Source organism: Silurus aristotelis (genome assembly GCF_946808225.1).
Source record: "Silurus aristotelis genome assembly, chromosome: 10".
Lineage (NCBI taxonomy): Eukaryota > Metazoa > Chordata > Actinopteri > Siluriformes > Siluridae > Silurus > Silurus aristotelis.
In genome coordinates, this window is record NC_139583.1 from 8,897,190 (window position 1) to 8,919,888 (window position 22,699).

The following is a 22,699-nucleotide window of genomic DNA, read 5'->3' on the forward strand; positions in this document are numbered from 1 at the left end:
CTTATTTTAAGAAGAAGGAGGATCATAGGGTGACATATAAGAGTGGAGAAAGCTGCACAGAGGTGGACTATGTTCTATGCAGGAGATGTAACCTGAAGGGGATTGGAGACTGTAATTTGTTGGTGGGGGACAGTGTAGATAAACAGCATCAGATGGTGGTCTGTAGGATGGTTTTAGAGGTGAAGAAGAAGAGGAGGAGAGTGAGGACTGAAAGAAGAATAAGATGGTGAAAACTTAAGGAGGAAGACTGTAGTGTGAGTTTCAGGGAAGAGGTCAGACAGGGGCTCAGTGGTGTTGAATAGGTGCTGGATGATTGGGCAACTACTGCAGAAGTAATAAGGGAGACAGCTAGGAAGGTTCTTGGTGTGACATCTGGAAATAGAAAGAAAGACAAAGAGACGTGGTGGTGGAAATAGGAAGTGTAGGACAGCATAAGGAGAAAGAGGTTGGTGAAACAGAATTGGGATCGACAGAGTTATGAGAAAAGTAGGCAGGAGTACAAGGAGATGTGGCAGCAGGTGAAGGGGGATGTGGTGAAAGCCAAGGAAAAGGCATATGAGGAGCTGTATGAGAAGTTGGATGGTGTAGAGATGGTGAAGCAGGTGGATAGGATTAGTAAGGAGGAAGTGAGAGCAGCGATTAAGAGGATGAAGAGTGGAAAGTCGGTTGGAGCAGATGACATACCGGTAGAAGCATGTAGATGAGCAGTGGAGTTTTTAACCATATTGTCTAACAAGATTTTGGAAGGTGAGAAGATGCCTGAGGAATGGAGAAGGAGTTTGCTGGTACCGATCCTTATGAATAAGGGAGATGTGCAGACCTGCAGTAACTACAGGGGAATAAAGTTGATCAGTCACACCATGAAGTAATTGGACAAGGTGAGAGAGGCCCGAATGAGATGGTTTGGACATGTGCAGAGGTGGGACATTGGGTAGGTCAGTAGGAGAATGCTGAGGATGGAGCCACCAGGAAGGAGGAAAAGAAGAAGACCAAGGAGAAGGTTTATGGATGTGGTGATGGAAGACATGCAGGTAGTTGATTTAAAAGAGGCAGATGTAGAAGACAGAGGAGAATGGAGACGAATGATCTGCTGTGGCGACCCCTAATGGTAGCAGCCGAAAGAGGAAGAAGATATTAAATTAAAATTAATCATGTGCTTTGGTTTTGTATAACAGTAGAGATCCTTGAGTTGTTAGTAGGAGTCTTCTGTCTTCACTGCTGCGTTTTTTCTTCAATCCAAGCGTTTTTTTATTTTTTCGGAAATTTAAACACTTCTGGTCTGAGTGAGCAACATGGTCCTAGTTTTAAATTTGACATCTTTAATTGCAAGAATAAATAACCTTTTGCAATATCGCCGTGTACAAGTCGTCTTCCACCAATGTTTTGAATGAAGTCCCCCACAACGCACCATTTGTGAAAAAATGGCATGTTAGAATTTGCCTAAGAACACAACAATTGGCCCAAAGAGAACGCCATAGCATTCTGTGGTCTGATTAGAGAAAAATAGTTATTTTCGGGTCTAGTGGTAATTTCAAGTAAAGTTAAATCTTTAAAAAAATACAATTATAATAATTCAGTTTATAACTATTTGAGAAGTGTTACTGCTATTGTTCGAACACAATTTTCCTTTTTTTTTTTGCTTCCTGTAAACTTGATAATTTGTTAATGCTTTGTTTTAGAATTTAATCTGATCTAAAATGTTCACTGCTTTTGAAACATTGCACTTTCATTCACATGCTTCTATTTGAACAAAAACTGTGCACGTTGTGTAATAATTTGGTCTTGAAAACATTTGAAAGATCAGTCCAAGTACAAATTCACGCTTAATGTACTTAGCTAACTAACTGAATCAGGAGACATCTGAACCTTTGTGTTGTAAAAGAGAAATAAGAAACAGTGAATGGTCACAAAATTATTTGTTCACCAAGGTCACTGCATGTAAAAGGTTGGTTTGGCTCAATGAAAAATCCAGAGCAAAATGTCCTTAAACAGCACAATTTAAACATCAAAACAGGCACTGCTTTAGAGAGCCAACACAAACATCCAAATAGCCTTGAACCTCACGTCATTGGTATGTAAAATGTGATTGGGCCTAAAAATGGTGCATCGTTTTTGCCTTGAAATGTAAGCGGGTTGTTGCTTTAAGATTGTCCATTTTTGATAGACTTTTCTTGGTACCATTACTGTAGCACAGGACATCCGTCCAAAATTAAAGAAAGTTAAGGACCTACAGACCTACAACAACATTAAAGCAGCTACAAAAAAAAGGCACGGCTGCTTCAACAAAGTAGTTAAAGAGTGCAAGAACACAAACAGGTAATTTTTTTTTTCCCTAAAAAAATATCCATTTGTTATCACTTGAATTTTGTAGGATACTACATAACATTACGGAAATCATAACAAGATCTGATAAGATATATATTGGTTAATAAAAAAAATATTTTAACAGGGGTATGTAGACTTTTCATATTACCTGCATAATATTTTCACTATTTCTCATTCGTTATGAAGAAGAACGCTGGTGAAACCAAACACAATCAATGACTTAATTTTGTCACAAGTGTATGCAATATCTTCTAACAAATCTAGCTACTCAGTAATCTACAGCTGTCAAATCCAGTGTCAACAAACTTTGTTTAATAAATGTGATAACCCTTGAACTCCACAGACAGAAGTACAAATATTCATGAATCAGCAGTAAATGCAATCACCTGTGGGCTACGTGCAACGTTTCATAGCTGTGCCACACACACACACACACACACACACACACACACACACACACACGTTTTTGCTACATGGTGGGGACTCCTGACTGGGTGGTTACTCGTGGGGACATCGATTTTTAAATACATTTAGGCCACAGTTTTTAAATCTTTTGGATTTTTTGATTCCCAAAAATCATCTTTATTTTCAGAAATTCACAAATTGAGAGAGCTCAATTTTTGTCTGTTTTTTCTATTCTGGTGGGGACGTCCCTATTTTGTCTTACCACCAACCACCTCTAGGTGTCACTATTATAAATTATCTGCAGATTATCCAATTTATATGCAATTATAACTGTGTATACATTAACGACGATGAAGACTTATTTTAGACCATAACTAAAGTGTTGTTTAAATGGGAGAATTTAAATGTTTTTATTTTTTATATCTTGCTTTTCAATATTTCCCTTCATATCTTGTATTTGAATAGACAATTTCTAAGAAAGTAAACAGTAAAAAAGCTTTACCTCACTTCCTGCATAACACATTCAATTCTTTTCAATTCTGAGAGTCTGAAAAGTTCCACATTTTGGTATCTACAACACTCATGTTATATGACATGCAGGAAATGTTCATGTTTATTTACACCATCATGGTCTAAAATAAATAATGATCTGTGCATACTGGAATCTATTTAAATTAAATTAGAACATGCATGTGATCAAAAGTGTTGCAAGATATAGTGCTATATAATATATCTCTATAAATATTAGGTAGAAGTAGAAGATATTTGATGTCCAACCATGATTTACCTGTTAGCCTTCGACACAGATTTTGGGACTCACAGCTGAAATGCCCTACCTAGCGTTAAATGTTAACAGTTCCTGAAGAAAGTGGCCTACATACACAATTTAAACATCTTTAAAAAGAAGACACTTTGAGATTTAATGTCCATTATTCAACTTTGATATTTGCTCAAAAAGATTAATTATAGATGATTAAGTACTGTAAAAAAACAAATTTATTTTGCTTCATATATAAATACATTAAATCAGTTCTGGAGCAATCCAGAAAAGTAATGAGTTAAAAGCCACATGCCTCATGAGTTTATATTTCAAATTGAATGAAGATATCATGAAAAATTAGATTCCTACAAAAATTTTTTTGAGACTATGTCTGGTTTGCCCCTCCCCACCCAAATTTTAGGACTCACAGCTGAAAACACCTACCTAACTTTAAATGTTAACAGTTAACTGATATTTTTGCAAATCTCAGATAAAACAACTATTTTGATTGTCAATTTTTCCCTTGTTTTCTTTGTTTTTTGTAAACAACGTTCAGCATTCTCCCACCATTATACCCCATGTCCCTCCTCTGCACATGTCCAAACCATCTCAATCACCACTCCCTTACCTTGTCTCTAAAACGTCCTACATGCGCTGTCCCTCTAATAAACTATATCCTCGTCACTCCCAACAAAAACCTCAACATCTTCAGCTCTGCTACCTCCAGCGCCGCCTCCTGTCTTTTACTCAATGCCACTGTCTCTAAACGATACAACATTGCAGGTCTCACCACAGTCCTATAAACTTTCTCTTTCACTCTCACAGATACTCTTCTATCACAAATTACTCATGCTATCACTCTTCTCCACCCACTCCACCCTGCCTGCACTCTTTTATTCACTTCTCTAACACACTCTCCATTACTTTACACTGTTGACCCCAGATACCTGAAATCCTCCACCTTCACCTCTTCTCCCTGCAGCTGCACCACTCCACTTCCCTCCCTCTCATTCACACACACACAAGTCTTACTCCTACAGACTTTCATTCCCCTTCTCTCCAGCGCATACCTCCACCTCTCCAGGCTCTTCTCAACCTGCTCCTTACTCTCACCACAAATCACAATATCATCCACAAACATCATAGTACATGGAGACTCCTGTCTGACCTCATCCTTCAACCTGTCCATCACCACTGCAAACATGAAAGGGCTCAGAGCCAATCCTCGATGAAGTCCAACCTCCACCTTGAACTAGTCTGTCATTCCTACTGCACACTTCACTGCTGTCACACTGTCCTCATACATGTCCTGCACCACTCTTACATACTCTCTGACACACCTGACTTCCTCATACAATACCACAACTCCTCTCTTGGCACCCTGTCTACGCTTTCTCCAAATCCACAAACACAATGCAAACCCTTCTGACCTTCTCTTCCCCATCAACATTCTCAAAGCGAATAATGCGTCTGTGGTGCTCTTCCTCGGCATGAAGCCATACTGTTACTCACAGATCGTCACCTTTTCCATCAGCCTGGATTTTACTACTCTTTCCCATAACTTCATGGTGTGACTGATCAACTTAATTCCCCTGTAGTTACTGCAGGTCTGCACATCCCCCTTGTTCTTAAAGATCGGTACCAGCACACTCCTTCTCCATTCCTCAGGCATCCTCTCACATTCCAAAATCCTGTTAAACGATCTTGGTAAAAACTTAACCTAATCTCCATGCTTCTACCGGTATGTCATCTGGTCCAACTGACTTTCCACTTTTCATCCTCTTAATTGCTGCTCTCACTTCCTCCTTACTAATCCTATTCACTTCCGCTTCACCAACTCCACACCATCCAACCATCTCTCTCGCTCATTTTCCTTATTCATCAGCTGCTCAAAATACTCACTCCATCTTCTGAACACGCTCTCCTCACTAGTCAACACATTTCCATCTCCATCCTTCCCAGCTCGGTCCATCTGCCTGGCAAATCAGTACAAGCCCTTTTCTCCTTCCTTAGTGTCCAACTTCTCATACAGCTCCTCATAAGCCTTTTCCTTGGCTTTCTCCACAACCCTCTTTACCGGCTGCCGCATCTCCTTGTGTCTCCCTTATCACTTTTGCAGTAGTTGCCCAATCATCCAGCACCTCCTCATCACCACTGAGCCCCTGTCTGACCTCTGTCCTGAATCTCACACTACAGTCTTCCTCCTTTAGTTGCCACCATCTTATTCTTATTTCAGTCTTCACTCTCCTTCTCTTCGTTTTCAATCCCCTTGAGACCACCATCTGATGCTGTCTAGCTACACAGATGCCTTCCCACACTTTATAGTCTTTAATTTCTTTAAAGTTGCATCTCGTGCATAGAATAAAGTCCACCTGTGTGCACCTTACAAAGGCTTTAGCCATGTTGTTAGCAAATCATTGCCCCTCTACTTTATGAGCACTAACATCTTGATGCTGGATCAGTAGATTTAAAAAATTTGGATCCAGATTGGATTATCTGTACTATTCACCTCTTTAGCTTTATAAAGAGATATGTATCTGGCCCCATTATCCCGATCTCCATTAGGTCATGCCAAAGCTATATCATGGCATCACTACTAGCCAGGAACGGTCAGATATGGACTGAGGGTAAGATGAGTAGCTCTGTTATCTAAGTGGTTAGCAATTACAATAAATGTATACATTTATAATAAAGTCATCAAACATTTATACGAAAATAGTGTGTTAGTAGTTCACTTTTAAGGCCTTGAAAGAGCACAGAGCTTTGCCGGATGTCTGTAGTTATCTAATAGATGAGTTACAATGGTTCAACTTACGATTTTACGATGCCGATAGCTTTTTTTTGGCTTCTCCCATTAGGGGTTGCCACAGCGGATCATCCATATTCGTGATCTGCATGTTTGATTTGGCACATTTTTTACGCTGGATGCCCTTCCTAAAGCAACACTCCCCATTTATCCAGGCTTGGGACCGGCACTAAGAGTGAACTGGTTTGTGCAACCCTAATGGCTGGGGTCGGTTCCCTGACCGGGAATCGAACATGGTGTAAGAATTAGACTGCCTCAATCCAGATTCCAGACCACGCTATATCAAATTCTGCTCATCCTCAAAATGGCTTAAAATTGATAAAAAGTAGTTATGTAGTTTGATGTAGAATTTCAGTTGTAACAATCTTAATCATAGACTTAATTGAATCAGTCTGGGAGAGGCAGCAAGCCATCAAGGACTATCTCTAAACAAAAGGTATCTGAGACCATGCATCCTGACCTGCTGGAGGGCCGGTGCCAGCAAAGGTGTAAATACCGGTGATTACCACTTGCTGACCTCTGCCCCGAGAGTGGTATCCTCCAGCCTTTTGTTTCCTCACACATGTCCTATAGCTACATTTAAAGGATAACTCCGGTCTATACTTTAAAGGGAAGAACAATATAAATTATCTGGGCAGAGTTTGCTTGAGGTTCTTTCTGACTCCGATGAACCCAAAGTCCTTCGTGTATTTTTTCACTGCTACGCTGTTATAAACTTCTTCATTACGATCTTCGTTGTCCTCATCATTTTTTCTTACCATGGGCTACATCGGTAAGAGAGCCGCATCCTAACCACTAGAGAACCTTTACGATGCTGATAGCGATACAACAAAATTGTGTTGGACGTGCAGCTGGGATGAGCGTATCTCTCCCCTGTGAGATGGCCCACTCTCGCTAGCACTCGACAGAGTAAAGTTGTCTCAGTGTGTATTTCTATCTGTTTCAAACGGTTTCAGTAACAGCATTTTAAGTGATAAAAACACGTCTTCCAAATGCTACTTTTTTATGTCTAGTATGTCTAGTGCTGAAAGTGGTAAAAAAGAAGAGGAAAGCCATCAGTTTAAAGCAGAAAATGTAAATTATAAATCAGCATGAAGCCGAAAAGGTCGTCATAGTCATATTACCATCTTCACCTTACGATATTTTTGACTTACAATGGAGTCGTCGTAGTATATTTCCATCGTAAGTGGGGGACTTAACACCATTTGTATATATTGCAGTGAAATATCAAAAAGATAATCCAGTAGAGTTAAAATAGCAGCTGCCAATTTTAGGTACAACGATTGTATATTAACAGGACCTGGTGGTTTGATAAAAATATTTTTAGGAAGTTTATTAGTGATCTGTTGAAAATAAACTCTTTGTGAACTCTGTTTTATGTATGCACAAAGGCTCAGCCAGATAGTGAAAAAAGTGTATTATCATTTAAGTATCATGATTTAATAAAATTATAATAAATTACTACTACTACTACTACTACTAATATATCCAATTAACCAAATCACATTAAAGTATTTTTGAACCTAAGTTGACAATTAATGAATGTTGATTCCCCTGGCATACAACAGTCCATGTGAATTTAGGATTGAAAGACCTGGAGTTGGCCAACCTCTTTTTTTTTATTAATTTCCTATTGCCATTAATAATGTGTTTGAATATAGACAGATCCACAATAAATTACATTAAGGTCTTCAGTTTTAACAGATCTATTATATTCAAATCATTGAATGCAGTTTCATGTAATCTAACAAAATAATTTGCTTAGTAATAACATAATTTGTGTCTCAGTGTACCCAGAAGTTTCATTCTGGTGCATTAACAGTAAACGTACTTAATTTTGTTAATTTTATAAATTAATATACATTTATAAGTAATAGATAACAATAGAAAGTGGGAAGGACGTGACACACAGTTCCAGAACAATGTAACGGTGGGGTCGGCAATACCGTGTGTGCGCATAAATTACACAGTCACACAGATTTTGTCTTGAAAATGGACCCCATGGGGTCTTCAATTTAGGTCCCCATGGTGACATGGGTCCCCATGAGTCAGTGTGCATTCAGGTCGAAATCCCCACCGGGATTGGAAAACAAGAACACATACCCACACACACCCACACACAAACTTCGCCAAGAAATCAAGTAGGAAGGTTTATAATTCAACAAGACTGACAAAGGTGTTTCATTATTTACTCATGACACATAATATAATGTCAAATTGTTCAATGATTTAAATAAATAAATATTTTTGAGGTATTTTCAAAAACAAGGCCACGTACCATATTAAAAAGTATAAAATTGCTTGAATATTGTATAGATCTTTAAAAAAAAGCACACATCTAAAACTAACTAACTATTCAAATGTACTTCATGACCCAAATCTGCAGTTTGAAAAACAGCATATATATATATATATATATATATATATATATATATATATATATATATATATATATAAATAATAAAAACATTTAAAAAAAGGAGAGCACCACAAAAAGTCTGGTTATGATCAATACCCACCTGATATTAGGTAGATTACATAATTGCACATAAGTAACAGGCACTTCCTTTGCACTTTACTTATACCTGCGTCTCTTTGACGGAACGTAATCAGAATCATCAGATTCTTGCGTGTCTGATTCAGAGTCTGAATACAGTAAATTGACATCAAAAGATGCATATTCTTCCTCTTCCTCATCAGAGGACTGCTCCAGAGCACAATTTGGCAGCGTGGCTTGGCTACACTCGTGCTGGCTCAGCCTGTAGAGCTTTACTTGAGGCTGTAGCCACTTACAAACCAAGAGGAAAGCCTGAGTCTCTAAAGACAGCCTCAATTTGCCTTTTAAGGCACTTCTTGTCTTTAAAATTTCAGCCGAATCTAAAGAGACCTGTGCATCATTTAGGCTTGGATTTAGAACCACTGCTGAAGCTGCAGAAAATGATGATGATGATGATGATGACGAACCAGGCTGATGGTATGAAGATTCAGAACAACTTTTACTAAAGAACAAGAGTGGTGAACATTCCTGTTCGGTTGAGGAGAGCTTGTTTTCTAGAAAGAGTGAAATATTAGTTGAAGATGATGATGTTTGAGACGGCTGAACTGAACATGGTGGTGAAAAGGCGATTCGTTTTATTGAACATTCTGGAGAAGCTGATAATGCGATGTTGCTTTTTTGACATGAGCAAGGACTAGAATAATGATCTTGTGCTGGAGATATCTGTGATGGAACGAGTTGTCGCTCTTCATTCACTGAAAAATATGAGAAAGGCTCTGGTGGTGAAGACAGAGAAATATTTGTAGATGATGAATCATGGGGAGAAGATGCTGAGTTCGGGCTGTGAGGGATGCAGTGGAGAGGTGGAGGGAAAGGTGTTGAGGGAGTGCATTCCACCTGTGTCTGCGAAGCTTCGCTGTCCTGCCTTCTCAGCTCTTCAGAACATTCTTGGAGGAAACTCTTCATTTTCTTGCCATGTCTGGAGCACAGATGCTCTGCTACATCATCTTCAGCTTTCTTCTCTTTGGCAAATCTGATTTCAGTCATCTGAGAATTAGGTTTGCCAGTATGTTCTAAAACATGTTTCATCTTCAACCTTGGTTTTTCCAAACTCAGATTTTTATTTAGCCAGGAGCTCTGAGAGGATGCCTGGGACAGCCAGTCATCCTCTACAGCTTCCAAAGATGACCTAACACAAAGAGTTCCAAACACTGGTCCTTCAGCTAGAGCTCCTTTTTGTTGCTTAGAGTGCGTCTCTGCACTTTTATGATCCATGTGACTTCCCATAGCTGAAGGAAAAAAAAAAAAAAAAAAAAAATAATATATATATATATATATATATATATATATATATATAAATAATACAACATGCTGAATGCAAGATCAGAAATTTACATCGAGGTACGCTTGAAAGACTTACCACATCTTAGCAGTTTCTTTAGAGCTGTGACTGGGGGCGCACTACTACAGGTAAATAACTGCTGCAGTATCTCCTCTCTCCCCTTCAGTGGCCCTGATTGTTTCAGAACCTGAATGTGTTTGGATATTCAACTGTATTCAATTTCATTTGCATGGAACATGTTTACAACAGACATTGTAACAAAGCAGATTTACAGTAATCTGCATGTAGATTTTGATTTCTAAAGAGAAGGCGAAGAAAATCTCCATGAGATGACCCATCCTTGTTCAGGTGATAGTGGGATTATAAATCATTACTCTCAGTTGTATACTATAAAGTCAAACCTATCTGGGTTGACAGGAGATTCAATATGAGGTCTATATAATAATTTATAGGTATCAAAGTGAGATCCACTGAGGAAAGGGTGAGATCTTAACGCCCAAACTAAACTCAAGATGGCCCTCTTTGACTTGACCCACCATACCACACATGATCCAAGCCATATATTTTGAAACTGAAATAAATTGAAATGGAAATATAAAAAGTAGAGAATAGTAGCTTGTAGTAGAGAAGTGAAGTTGAATTAGCCCAATTTGGTAATAAATAAATAAAACTTAGGACCAGCTTCACATCTCTCATTAGTGGTCACTGATATTATAACCATAAGGCGGAATAGCTTATGAACACCTGTATTAGAACATACAGATACAAACAACAGGAACATAATACAGTTGCATGAATAGCTGTATTAGGCATTTAACTCTATTGTACAAATGTACAATAATTGTATAAATGGCATAAGTTTTACTGTACAAGAAAACATTTTGACTAAAAGAAAAACTTAAGCAGATTAAAAAAAATATTTATTCATTTATTTCTAAATATTATGAAATGATAAATGAGGGGATTCATGGCTACTATCATTTAAATATAATACATTTTGGAATAATGGAAATTCACCTTTTTGCCCACGGTCATCTATGAATTTAGGCAAAATGCTGCACAGCACCTACAGTGCATCCAGAAAGAATTCACAGTGCTTCACTTTCTCCACATTTTATAAAACTGATAATTGTCTATAATGAAATTCATTGTCACGAATGCCGATATCGATAAGTTGGACTGCTCAAGTTACAGGTTAGCATGACGGCAAGATAAGAGAGCCGCTTGCGAAAGGGCGGAAAGTACAGGGACAGACAGCAGTAAAAAAAATTGTGTGTTCCAAGTCATAGATGAAGACGAAACTTCAGTACATGTGCAAAAACTGTATAATTCTTATCATGTAAAACTTGTACAGTATTAAATTAAAACGGTGTGAAAAAATAAATAAATCTGAAAGCAGCAAATAACAGCAGCAGTAAATTATAAAATTTTTATTTACTGTTGTGTTTTTTAGCGAATGATTATGCATTTGTACACCACTGCATACTTTTTTTATTTTCCTTTTTTTCTTTTTTAAGCCTGTTAGCTTACTGCGTTTCTCTGTTCCATTCTTTTTTATGCCGTTTGTCTACTACAACAGTCAACTTATTTACTGCGGCTTTACTACATACAATTTTGTTTTTTTTTATGTTTGCTTATTTAATTTATGCATATATCATTTAATTGTTGTACAAAATTAAAAGAATTATATATTTTAGATGCTCATATCTTCACAACTAAACTGTGTATTTTTGAAACAAACATAGTGAAAAATTCTGCAACATTAAAGGTTCCAATGAGAAGAGTGGCCTCAGTCAGCCATAAATGAAAGAAGTTTGGTACCACCAGTACTGTTCCTAGAGCGGGCCGCCCGATTGGGGAAGGAGGGCCTTAGTCAGGGAGGTGATCAAGATCCCGATAGACACTCTGAAAGAGCTCCAGTGTTTATCTGTGGAAAGAGGAGAACCTCCCAGAAGAATAACCATCTCTGCAGCACTTCACCAATCACACCTGTAGCCAGACAGAAGCCACTACTTAATATAAGGCCCATAAGCCCACCTTGAGTTTGCTAAAAGCCACCTGAAGGACTCTCAGACCATAAGAATTTTTTTTTAACTATTTGGCATGAATGCCAAGCAACATGTCTGAAGAATGCAGCAATGTACAGAGACATCCTTGACGAAAACCTGCTCCAGAGCTCTCTGGACCTCAGACTGGACAAAGACCCTAAGAACACAGCCAAGAAAACAAAGGCGTGGCTCCTGGACGATTCTGTGAATGTCCCCGAGTGGCTCAGCCAGAGCCCAGACGTTAACCCGATTGAACCTTTCGGAAGGGATCTGAAAATGGCTGTGCACCGACGCTCCCCATCCAACCTGATGAAGCTTTGTGGGTTCTGAAAGAAGAATCTGAGAAACTGACCAAAAATATTTGTGCCAAGCTTGTAGCATCATACTCAAAAAGACTTGAGGCTGTAATTGGTGCCAGTGTGCTTCAAAAAAAGAATTGAGAAAAAGCTGTTAATGTTTATTTGTAATAAATTAGTAAAAGCTTCAAACACACTTCTTTCACGTTGTCATTATGGAGTATTGTTTGTAGAATTTGGAGGAAAATAATGAATTGAATCCATTTTAGAATAAGGGTGTATTATAAAATGTGGAAAAAGAGTAAAGCGATGTGAATACTTTCCGGATGCACTGTTTGTAGAATATTCAATATAAAATATGGAAATAACAAACACAAATGAGAATCCCTACTTTTGACACACGTACAAAAGCCTTCAAATGGCTTTACCTGGTCGATGTAGGTTGGTTGTGGAAGAGCTTTGTTCAGCTTTTCTAAATAATGTAATAACCTCTCCTCCAGCTTCATGATGTAGCGTTCACCATACTGCTCTTCCATCAGATTCTACAAAGCACAATAAAAATGCTGAAAATATTACAGTCATGTGTTTTCTTCCTTTTTTCTCTTTAAAATACTTTTAAGTGGGGCATCTTTCCTGATTTTAAAATGTTTAGCATCCCCATTTAGTGTAGATCTGTATCTACTTGAAATAAATACATACATAAATAATGTGTGCGCGCCAAAATATTAATTACACTTTCTTTTTACGAGAGATAAAAAAAAATGCAAATATTTGAAATATAAAAATCCAAAAATCCTGGAGCGGAGCGGATAGAATTAAACACCATAAAGACATAAAAACACAGTTTTACTCTAATATACTCACTTGAATATAGTTTTTGCGCATTTCTGGGCTCCCTGTGAGCAACTGGACAAAATTCCGAAAGTCCCGCTGGGCCTTTTGCATCAGGTCTATGTGTCTGTGACTCTGCAATTACAAAAGAACAGAATCAATCATCCCCAAATGCCCCCAAAGTGACAGCTTCAATCTCATTATTTGCAGAAGTGAACATGCATTAGATATCTCTTCAAAAGAAGAAGCTTAGAAAAAAAAGGTTAGTATATCAGCATATAACCGGTTTCTTAAGCTGTGAGCATGTAGGAACAAAGTACATGATATGGACAAACGTTTATGGACCATAAGACTCACATGTGCTTTTCGAACATCTCGCTCCACAGTTAATCCCCTTTTGCTGCTAGAATACCTTCCACTCTTCTGGGAAGAGGTTCTACTAGATTTTAGAGTATGGTTGAGGAGATTTGTGCTTATTCAGCTAAAAGAGGATTAGTAATATCAGGTAATGATGGGTGAGGAGGTCTGGGGTGCAGTCAGCATTCCAATTCATCCCAAAGGTATTCAGTAGGGTTGAGGTCAGAGCTCTCTCCACTCAAGAATCTCTACACCAACCCCTATAAACTATATATTCATGGAGCTCTCTTTGTGCACAGGTGCACTGTCATGCTGAAACATGAAATGTTTGGGTTTCCAAATTCAAGTGAAGGGAACCACATATGGATGGAAAATTTGGGTGTCCCAATATTTTTGTCCATACAATGTATATAGTGTTTCATTTGGGCTATTCTTTTGTGTTATTAGTGCCCCCTAGAGGATCCAGCATCTACTTACACTTCTTCGATACTCTGAAAGGCTGTCAGGAAAGAACTTTTCAGTCTTGTCTTTGATGCTTTCTATGCTCTGCTCGTCCCACAACATCCACATAATAACCTACAAAACATACACAATGCCAAAAAATCGATCGGCACTACATTAGTCAATACCTTGGTGCTCAACTACAACTACAATATGATTTACTACAAATACAAAACAAGCTCTAATTAGAACACATCTGGAATGAACTGCACATCAAACGTGACATTGTTTACCAAAGTTTTTAAGCCAAACATTATCTTCATGTGCTTGATGGGGGTCACAAGTTGAGGTAGTAGAGTATAAGTGATGTGCAGGAACTCCATCACTCGCTCAAAGTGTTTGATGTCTCTGGCCTGGATGATAATCCAGGACTCGGCTGCTGTCACACGGATGCTACAAGGATCCTTGAGAGTCAGGCTGCTTCGGTCACCTTCCAGCCACGGTGGAGGGCCTAAAACTTTAAGACAAGAAAAGGTCAGACATTAGAATTGAAGCCAAATGGATCATTCAAGATGATGCCATAATGACTATAGAACAACAATGACATTTAGATTTACAGCTAAATATTCAAAAGAAATAAAAAGGCAAATATAGTAATTTGTCTTGCTACCATCCATGACTCATGAGCTACCATGTAATTAGTTACATAAAGTTTAGCTAAGGCAATAATGGGCATACAGGCTAACTTAATGGCTGAATGACAGCTGAACACATCAAACAATTGGGTGAGTAAAAGGGAATAAAAATAAATTGGTAAGTAAGTCAGAGTAGTGTTAAAATATTTAACGTTTTGTTTAGAAAAAAAAATTATATGAGAAATGCCCTTTTCCCACCCATTTTCTTCTTCATCTTCTTCTTCTTCTTTCGGCTTCTCCCATTAGGGGTCGCCACAGTGGATCATCCGTCTCCATACCCCTCTGTCCTCTACATCTGCCTCTTTCACACCAACTACCTGCATGTCTTCCCTCACCACATCCATAAACCTCCTCCTTTGTCTTCCTCTTTTCCTCCTTCCTGGTGGCTCCATCCTTAGCATTCTCCTACTGATATACCCCATGTCCCTCATCTGCACATGTCCAAACCATCTCAATCTCGCCTTCCTCACCTTGTCTCCCGAAAACCCTACATGCGCTGTCCCTCTAATAAACTCACTTCTAATCCTGTCCATCCTCATTACTCCATTTGAGCCTCAAACTGTCTGTACACGTCCCATACTTACGCAAACCTTTGGCAACATAGTGCACTTAAGGATATTTACAAGACGGAGTTTTCAAGAAAAGCTGCACATCGTGAGAAAAGGTCGAACAAAACAGTTCAAAAGCTTTTTTACTTTTGTTTTTGTCCCTGTAGAATGAGTAAAAAAAAAAAGAAAATTTGCCTTCATTTCAAATCCCAGAGAAAACCATAATTGCACTGGGGGGGGAATGCATGAAAACTGGTGGTCATTTTATTAGGTTATTATAGATGCTTCTGCTAGAGATGGTGTAGCCTGTGACCGCTCCAGCTGTGGCCGCTCCAGCTGTGGCTACAGTGAAAGGAGACTTCCTGGAATGTGTTGTTTAGGTTTCTTGCTTTAGGAATGCCAGTGAGAATAAATGCCATTCCTAAAGCAAGAAATCTAAATCAACACAATCCAGGAAGTCTCCTTTCACTGTAGCCTCAGCTACCATGGTGCCCTAATGAGGGTTTTAAGAGGTGGATTAACTAATCTAGGACACCACTGTGTGAAATGCACGACTCTCCACTCCCATAGTCTTTAGTAAATAATACAGTCTTTAAGTTGATCAATCATCAGGTGTGTGTAGGTAATAAAATCTGTAACACAGCAGTACCTGATGCACTCCAAACCCACCCCTACTACCAGTAACACTACTGAACCCTATCAAACATACCTTGCAACACCTCCATCATCTGGTTGGTCCAGGCATATTCAATTATCCACACTGGTAAAGCAGATATGGCGCTGGAAGAGCTTCTCTCGCACCACACACTTTCCATCCCAGAACATTATATCATACACCTGAAGTTACTCCACACACTGGGACTCGGTTGATGTCTCCTCCATTCACAAGTTCCTCCTCCAACATCATGAATATTCATTTCCGGGGGACATGTACGGACAAGTTCAGACAGCTGACACAAAAGAAAACATAAATAATGTAAATAAATTAATAAAAAAGCACATTCACTTTCAAAATTCGTTCTGCAGGAGCCAAGCCTACTACTAGCAGCAGATATAACAGCACCAGACCGGAATTATTTTTCACCTACATTTGTTTTTTGCTTCTTTTTGCTTTCTAAAATACAAATGCCTGAATGTTCCCCTCACATGCACACTATACAGTGCAGGTAATAACGGCTCTCGCTTGCTGTTTAGTGCACTTCATATTTATTACAGAGCTATTTGGGATTCGGCCTGAGATCGTGCCGCCTTTAACGGGTAAAACAAGATTTAAATTAAAAATGGCGGCCAATACACAACAATGTTCATAATTAAAGACTTATGTTTATTCCACGCTAACGGAAAATTTTAAATAAATAAATAAACAGTAAGAAGACATTTTAATAACATGCATTGTTTAGATTAAGTGAATCTTAAAAAAAAAAAAAACATTATTACAGAATTTGGGCGAATAACAGCTCCACAGTGTTTTGTGGAGATTTTATAAAAAAAAAAAAAAAAAAGTGTTATATTAATGATTAAAACTTATAATTCTAAAGAAAAAGTTCTGACGAATGCCAAAGTAGGGCTTTTTTAAATTAATTACAAATTATTTTTTTATAAGGCTTTATATATATATATATATATATATATATATATATATATATATATATATATATATATATATATATATATATATATATATACTTTTTGTTAAGTTTATATCAGTACTTAAGTTTTATAGTTTTAGAGCATGCGCATGGATAAAAACACTTGAAAAAACACAGTATGTTTTTCTATTCTATCTGCCTGCAGAAAAAGTGTGTTTAGTGTGGGATAAAATAGTTTACAGTGATGATAGTTTGAGATGACACAAACAGCCTACTAGTAAAGCTCTTGATAAATATAGCTGTAGATAGATACAACTTTATTGCCATTGTATAGTACAGGAACATTGTATAGTACATGTGCTGTTCGATTTTTATCATGCCAAAACAAAACTTAATTCTTGGAGAGGTTTCCCATGCGATCTACTGATGCCCGTGGTGCCTTTTCTTATCAGGGAAAAATCACACATGGCGCATATGTTCTTCTCCAGTTTAATGCAGATAACAGACAAGTATATTTACACACTGGACAAAAAACCTGACCTAAAACTGTTCCTGATTGGGTTAGAAGACATAGTAACCAGAGATTTGTGAGCCAAGACAAAGACTTTCTGTATAGTTTACATCCTCACATCGTAAAGATCCTATAGACACCGAACAGACCAAATAGTAATGTGTTTAGAGAACCAGTGTGAGAACCATCTTAACTATAACAGGTTCACAGCAACAAAATGCATTTTAGCTCCAATTTAGATAGTAGATAAACAAGTAAATATCTTTCAAACAAACAAATATAAGGGCGACGGGTAGTAAAAAATGTGCAAGAAGCTGTTTTACATATGCATTCTGCAAATGCACATTTTTTAAAAAGAAATATAAAATTATATATTTTTATATGTACAATATGAAATATGTACATTGTATCTACAGCTGTACAAACCTTGTATATACAGATGATATATAGATATGCAGAAGATAATCTAGGATATTAAATTGATCCATATAGCTGACAGTATGAATATAATATACAAACTGTTACAAAATATCACAAAACGATATGTATTAAAGAATTGGGGAAAAATCCAGGAATTTATTTTAAAGCGCTATCTACATACACCGCCGTATAGTTCGAAACTTTTATTTTGAAAGGCATTGACCTCGTCATTGCAGCAGGGTTTCGTGTGGCTCACGTTGAACAGTGCGCATGCGTTCACTTTATTTGCAGGGTTATTTTGCTGAAGGGAGCTTGAAGATATAGGACTGTTTTTTTCTTTATAGATGAATGGCTGAAGTTTGAATGTCAGAAGGTACGTTTTACACACTATTTCATTTTTATTTAAATAGATTATAATGTTATATAATGTAAGTAATACAATCTGATGAACTCATTATACAGATCTGGGCAGGGGGGGGGGGGCGGCTGCTTCAGTGTCAAGTGGTCCAGTGTTTGCGTATTTATTCTATATTTCAGTTTATTGAATATATCTCATGCTTTATACACATTAACACAACTAACCCCTCTGTCTTTCCAGCATGTCTCCCCGCATTGATGACGTGATGAAGCTGTGTTGTGAGCTTTCTGCAAATCAGCAGTTAAAGACCACAGTGAAGCATTCTGGGAAGGGGGCTCTGACTGCTGGAGGACTTGCTTTTGCTGGAGGATTGTTCGGGGGACCACTTGGCATCGCAGTAGGCAAGAATCAGTATTTTATTAATAGAAATATAACAAATATGTAATAAAGCATAGAGTTAGAAGAAAATAATCCAAGACTGTGATTCAGCCCAGAGCCAGGTAAAGTGGTTTATTTTCCCATAATGCCACATCTGGATGGGGTTTTCTCGATTAGTAGCCTGTCAAAGAAATTGAAATTACAATTTGAATGCATTAATGAATGGCATATCACGCTTTAATTCTTTTATAATTCTAATCGGTGTTGAACATTCAAAGGCAAGTTTACATCGATCAGAAATAACATTATGACATTATGACAGGTGAAGTGAATAACACTGATTATCTCTTCATCATGGCACCTGTTAGTGGGTGGGATTTATTAGGCAGCAAGTGAACATTTTGTCCTTAAAGTTGATGTGTTAGAAGCAGGAAAAATGGGCATACGTGAGGATTTGAGTGAGTTTGACGAGGGCCAAATTGTTACGTCTAGACGATTGGGTCAGAGCATCTCCAAAACTGCAGATAAAATACTGCATCTTTTGGGATGTTCCCGGTCTGCAGTGGTCATAATCTATCAAAAGTGCTCCAAGGGAGGAACAGTGGAGCACCAGCGACAGGGTCCTGAGCGGCCAAGGCACATTGATGCACGTGGGGAGCGAAGGCTGGGCCGTGTGGTCCGATCCCAGAAGTGAATGCTGTTAATACTCGACAGGTCTTGTATGAACTGTTTGGGCAGCAAAAAGGGGACCAACACAATATTAGCAGGTGGTCATGAAGTTATACAAAACGATATATGAACGACTAAACAAAATGCAGCTTGTAACTCCTCAGTCCTGAAGAGTTTTCTGTGGTGGAAATCCTGTTCACTGTTTCAGAGCACTGACACTGGAGACTCTTTTTGTAAATGCTTAAAAAAAAAAAAAAAAAACACTGTCCAAAAAGCAATTTTATAATCTTTTAGAGCATAGAAAATGAATCAACACCGGTTTGAGAGTTGAACAGCCTCACGGGTTAGTGTCCGAATAATTCTGAGCTATACAATTTGTCCCTGTGCTCTTTGTTAATTAAGGCGGGGCTGTTGGAGGACTTCTGGGATGTTGGATGACAAGCGGTCAGTTCAAACCACTTCCTCAGGTCATCATGGAAATGACACCAGAGCAGCAGAAGAAGCTCTACGAGGACGTCATGGCCATCTTGGGCTCAATCGAGTGGACTGATGTTGCTCAGTTAACAGCCATTGTCATGGGTAACACATCACTTCAGCAGCAAGTCACTGCAGCGTTAGTGACCTACATCCACAAAGAGCTGCAGGCCGAGGTTCATTATCTGGACTGAACCAAATGATCAGATCACTCGTTTGGACTCGTTCGACTTCTTTAATGGGTAATATGAAGAGGATTATGTATTCTATTTAGGTGAAACCTATTTATTTATTTTTACTATGTTTTAATATTTACCATTTTAGAAACCAATTGCAAATGATGACACCGTGAGAATGAATAAACTGTTAGCATTGTTTTTCCTGTAGGACTATTTAAATAAGGTTCTCGCTATAATACCAATTCTGTCCTTTTTCAATTATTTGCCAACTAATTATTTTATTAGCTCTCACTACATTTTCTTACAATTAAAGCATTTCCTTATGTCACCTACTGATTAGTTACATTATACTCCTCTGTTATGTCAAGGGAAGTGAATTACAATACGCTTCTTCTTCAATTACTCATTCAGTGGGTGCTTCCCCCCCAAATAGTTTTCTTTTCTTGGTTTGCTTCTTGTCCCTGCCCTCTTTCAGGATGCAAGGTAGAGACATACAGAATGACATGTCCTCCTTACTTTATAGTGTCTTCTCTTATTGATGACCAGTTGCCTACAGCTGTATTACCTTTCCTTCCATATGTGGTTCTTCTCCAATCTGTTACCACAAAGCCCAAATCTGTTCCAGCATGGCAGTGCCCGTGTGCACAAAGCGATCTCCATGAAGATACGGTTTACATATTGGAGAGAAAGATCTTGAGTGGTCTGCTATAGAGCTCTGATCTCAACCCTACTGAACACCTTTCAGATGAATTGGAACACTGACTGCACCCCAGGCCTCCTCACCTCACCTACATCATCAGTACCTGCTTTTACTAACACCCTCGTGGCTGATGAACACAAATGTCCAAAAGAACACTCCAAAATATAGTGAAACATCTTCCCAGAAGAGTGGAGGAAATTATAAGGGCAAATTGGGACTACATTTTGAATGCGACGCTCAAAAAGCGCCTACAATGCTTATAACCAGGTGTCCACAAAATTTTGGTAACATAGTGTAGTTAAGCCCTCCCACTTTATATCACACAAGTTGCCAACAGATTTCTACATGTACATCATGGTGGGATTACACACTGAAGTGACCTTAATTAAAACATTACATTCATACCTTGCATGTTTATTTATTTATTTTGTTTCAAATGTTATTGTTGTTTTGAATAAAGCCATTTTATTCAGCCTATACCCCGGTTATTTCTTTACATTAACAGAATATCAATCAATCAATCAAACTTTATTTATAAAGCGCATTACAACCACCAACAGGAGCACAAGGCGCTTTCCAGTAAAGCAAAAAATAAATATAAAAAATAAAATAAAAATGTTATTTAAAAGTAATATATAAAAAAATAAATGAATACTTAAGAAATAAATAAAAATAAAAAATAAGACACAATGAACATAAAATATATGGCATACACCCTTATTCAGAGAGACTTTACTGAGAAGTTGAGGGTTAAAGGCCTTGCTCAAGGGCCCAGCAGTGGTAGCTTGGTGGTGCTGCGATTTAAAGTCTTGACCTTTCGCTCCAAAGTCCAATGCCTTAAGTACAGAGCTGCCACCTCCCATGTTTTGCATGCAATGTTTCCGGTTTTGAATTTTGTCTTGTATTTTTTATTCTTATTGATAATTGGGGGGGGTGTTTGCATTTACACCTGCACTATTTATAAATAGACTGCCAAAGGAGAGACTTGCCCTTGCAGAGTCTTTGTATCCTTGATTTTTTTTGTGATTACTCTTAAATGCTTGTACTTGTAATGAAAAGTACTTGTGAGTACTAAATTAGGGCTGCAACAACTAATCAATAAAATCGATTATAATCGATCAATAGGTTTGCTAAATTGTTTAAGTTAGAGTTTACCGTGATGGCAAGACGACACAGCCGCCTGTGAAAATGGTGAACAGTACAGGGTCAACCGGCAGCAGGAAAAAGTGTGCGTCCCAATTATCCAAGCCATGGGACGGAACATTTGATATTAAATGCAACAAAGAAAACTGTACCTGCACGTTATGCAAAGGGGAGCTTATGTGCCATGGAAGTACCACAGTGATGCACATAGTGATGGATTCAATTAAAACGGTGCGAACAAACACTAAATCTAAAAGCAGCAAATAACAGCAGCAGTAAACAATTACATTTTTTAGTCACTGTTGTGGTTTCCAGCGAATGAGTATGCATTTATACACCAATGCATATTTTTTCCTTCTTTTGAATCGAGCCTGTTAGATGCGTTTCTGCGTTCCGTTCTCTTTTTATAGCATTTATCTACAGCAGAAACGTATCTGATTTCAAACGTGATTTACTGCGGCTTTATTACGTTCATATGCTTGTTTTCAGTGTTTGCATATTTAATTTATGCATATATCATTAATTATAATACAACATTTAATTAATTATATATTCTAGATGCTTATATCTTCACACACTAACAAAATTTATTTATTTTTTTTTACAAAAATTGTCAAAACAATGTTGATATAGATCTTTTTAAGCATGGTTGTGATATGGTTGTGTCTAAATTAAAGATAGTTAAACTCATGTGGCTTTTGCATTTTTAAAGTACACTATTACACATAAATACCCTGAAAAAGGGTTTTATACGGGTAAAATAAGCAAAACAAATTAGAAGATATATTTTTATCCGAATAATAATAATAGTCAGGATTAATCGATTATCAAATTAATTGTTAGTTGCAGCCCTGTACTAAATTCAGTTCAACTGATTTTCTGGGTCCCAGCTGAAAGATCAAGTAAGTATGAGGGTGGACAGAAAGT

The 22,699-nt window shown here is 37.8% G+C and overlaps 2 protein-coding genes across 6 annotated transcripts in view; one reads left to right on the top strand and one right to left on the bottom strand.

Moving 5' to 3' along the window:
• The first annotated feature begins 2,230 nt into the window (after nucleotides 1–2,230).
• On the top strand, nucleotides 2,231–21,106 carry LOC310731917 (protein C19orf12 homolog). 3 transcript variants are annotated; one of them, XM_083552003.1, is made up of 4 exons: nucleotides 18,087–18,244; nucleotides 18,470–18,630; nucleotides 19,679–19,992; nucleotides 20,453–21,106. In XM_083552003.1, exons 2-3 carry the CDS (start codon nucleotides 18,471–18,473, stop codon nucleotides 19,942–19,944), a joined length of 426 nt encoding a protein of 141 aa, XP_083408129.1. In that variant the 5' UTR covers nucleotides 18,087–18,244; nucleotide 18,470; the 3' UTR covers nucleotides 19,945–19,992; nucleotides 20,453–21,106. The 3 variants fall into 3 exon arrangements, with proteins under 3 accessions (XP_083408128.1, XP_083408129.1, XP_083408127.1); XM_083552002.1 differs by lacking the exon at nucleotides 18,087–18,244 and adding an exon at nucleotides 2,231–2,316 and having other exon boundaries at nucleotides 19,679–21,106; XM_083552001.1 differs by having other exon boundaries at nucleotides 19,679–21,106.
• LOC310731884 (uncharacterized protein) overlaps nucleotides 8,753–22,699 on the bottom strand; it is a 421,718-nt gene continuing 407,771 nt past the window's right edge. Inside the window, exons 1-8 of one of the 3 annotated variants that reach the window (XM_083551934.1) lie at nucleotides 16,440–16,620; nucleotides 16,061–16,301; nucleotides 14,402–14,625; nucleotides 14,145–14,243; nucleotides 13,344–13,445; nucleotides 12,908–13,021; nucleotides 10,214–10,322; nucleotides 8,753–10,082 (exon numbers count right to left, since the gene is read on the bottom strand). In XM_083551934.1, the coding sequence (XP_083408060.1) occupies nucleotides 8,872–10,082; nucleotides 10,214–10,322; nucleotides 12,908–13,021; nucleotides 13,344–13,445; nucleotides 14,145–14,243; nucleotides 14,402–14,625; nucleotides 16,061–16,166 (1,965 nt within the window). In that variant the 5' untranslated portion in view covers nucleotides 16,167–16,301; nucleotides 16,440–16,620 and the 3' untranslated portion in view covers nucleotides 8,753–8,871. The other 2 variants (XM_083551935.1, XM_083551933.1) reach the window with 2 other exon arrangements.

Excerpts from the sequence above, each read along its gene's own strand:
- LOC310731917 (XM_083552002.1), top strand. The coding sequence starts at position 18,471 with ATGTCTCCCCGCATTGATGACGTGATGAAGCTGTGTTGTGAGCTTTCT. Across the intron at positions 18,631-19,678 it reads ACCACTTGGCATCGCAGTAG|GCGGGGCTGTTGGAGGACTT; the intron begins GCAAGAATCAGT and ends TTGTTAATTAAG.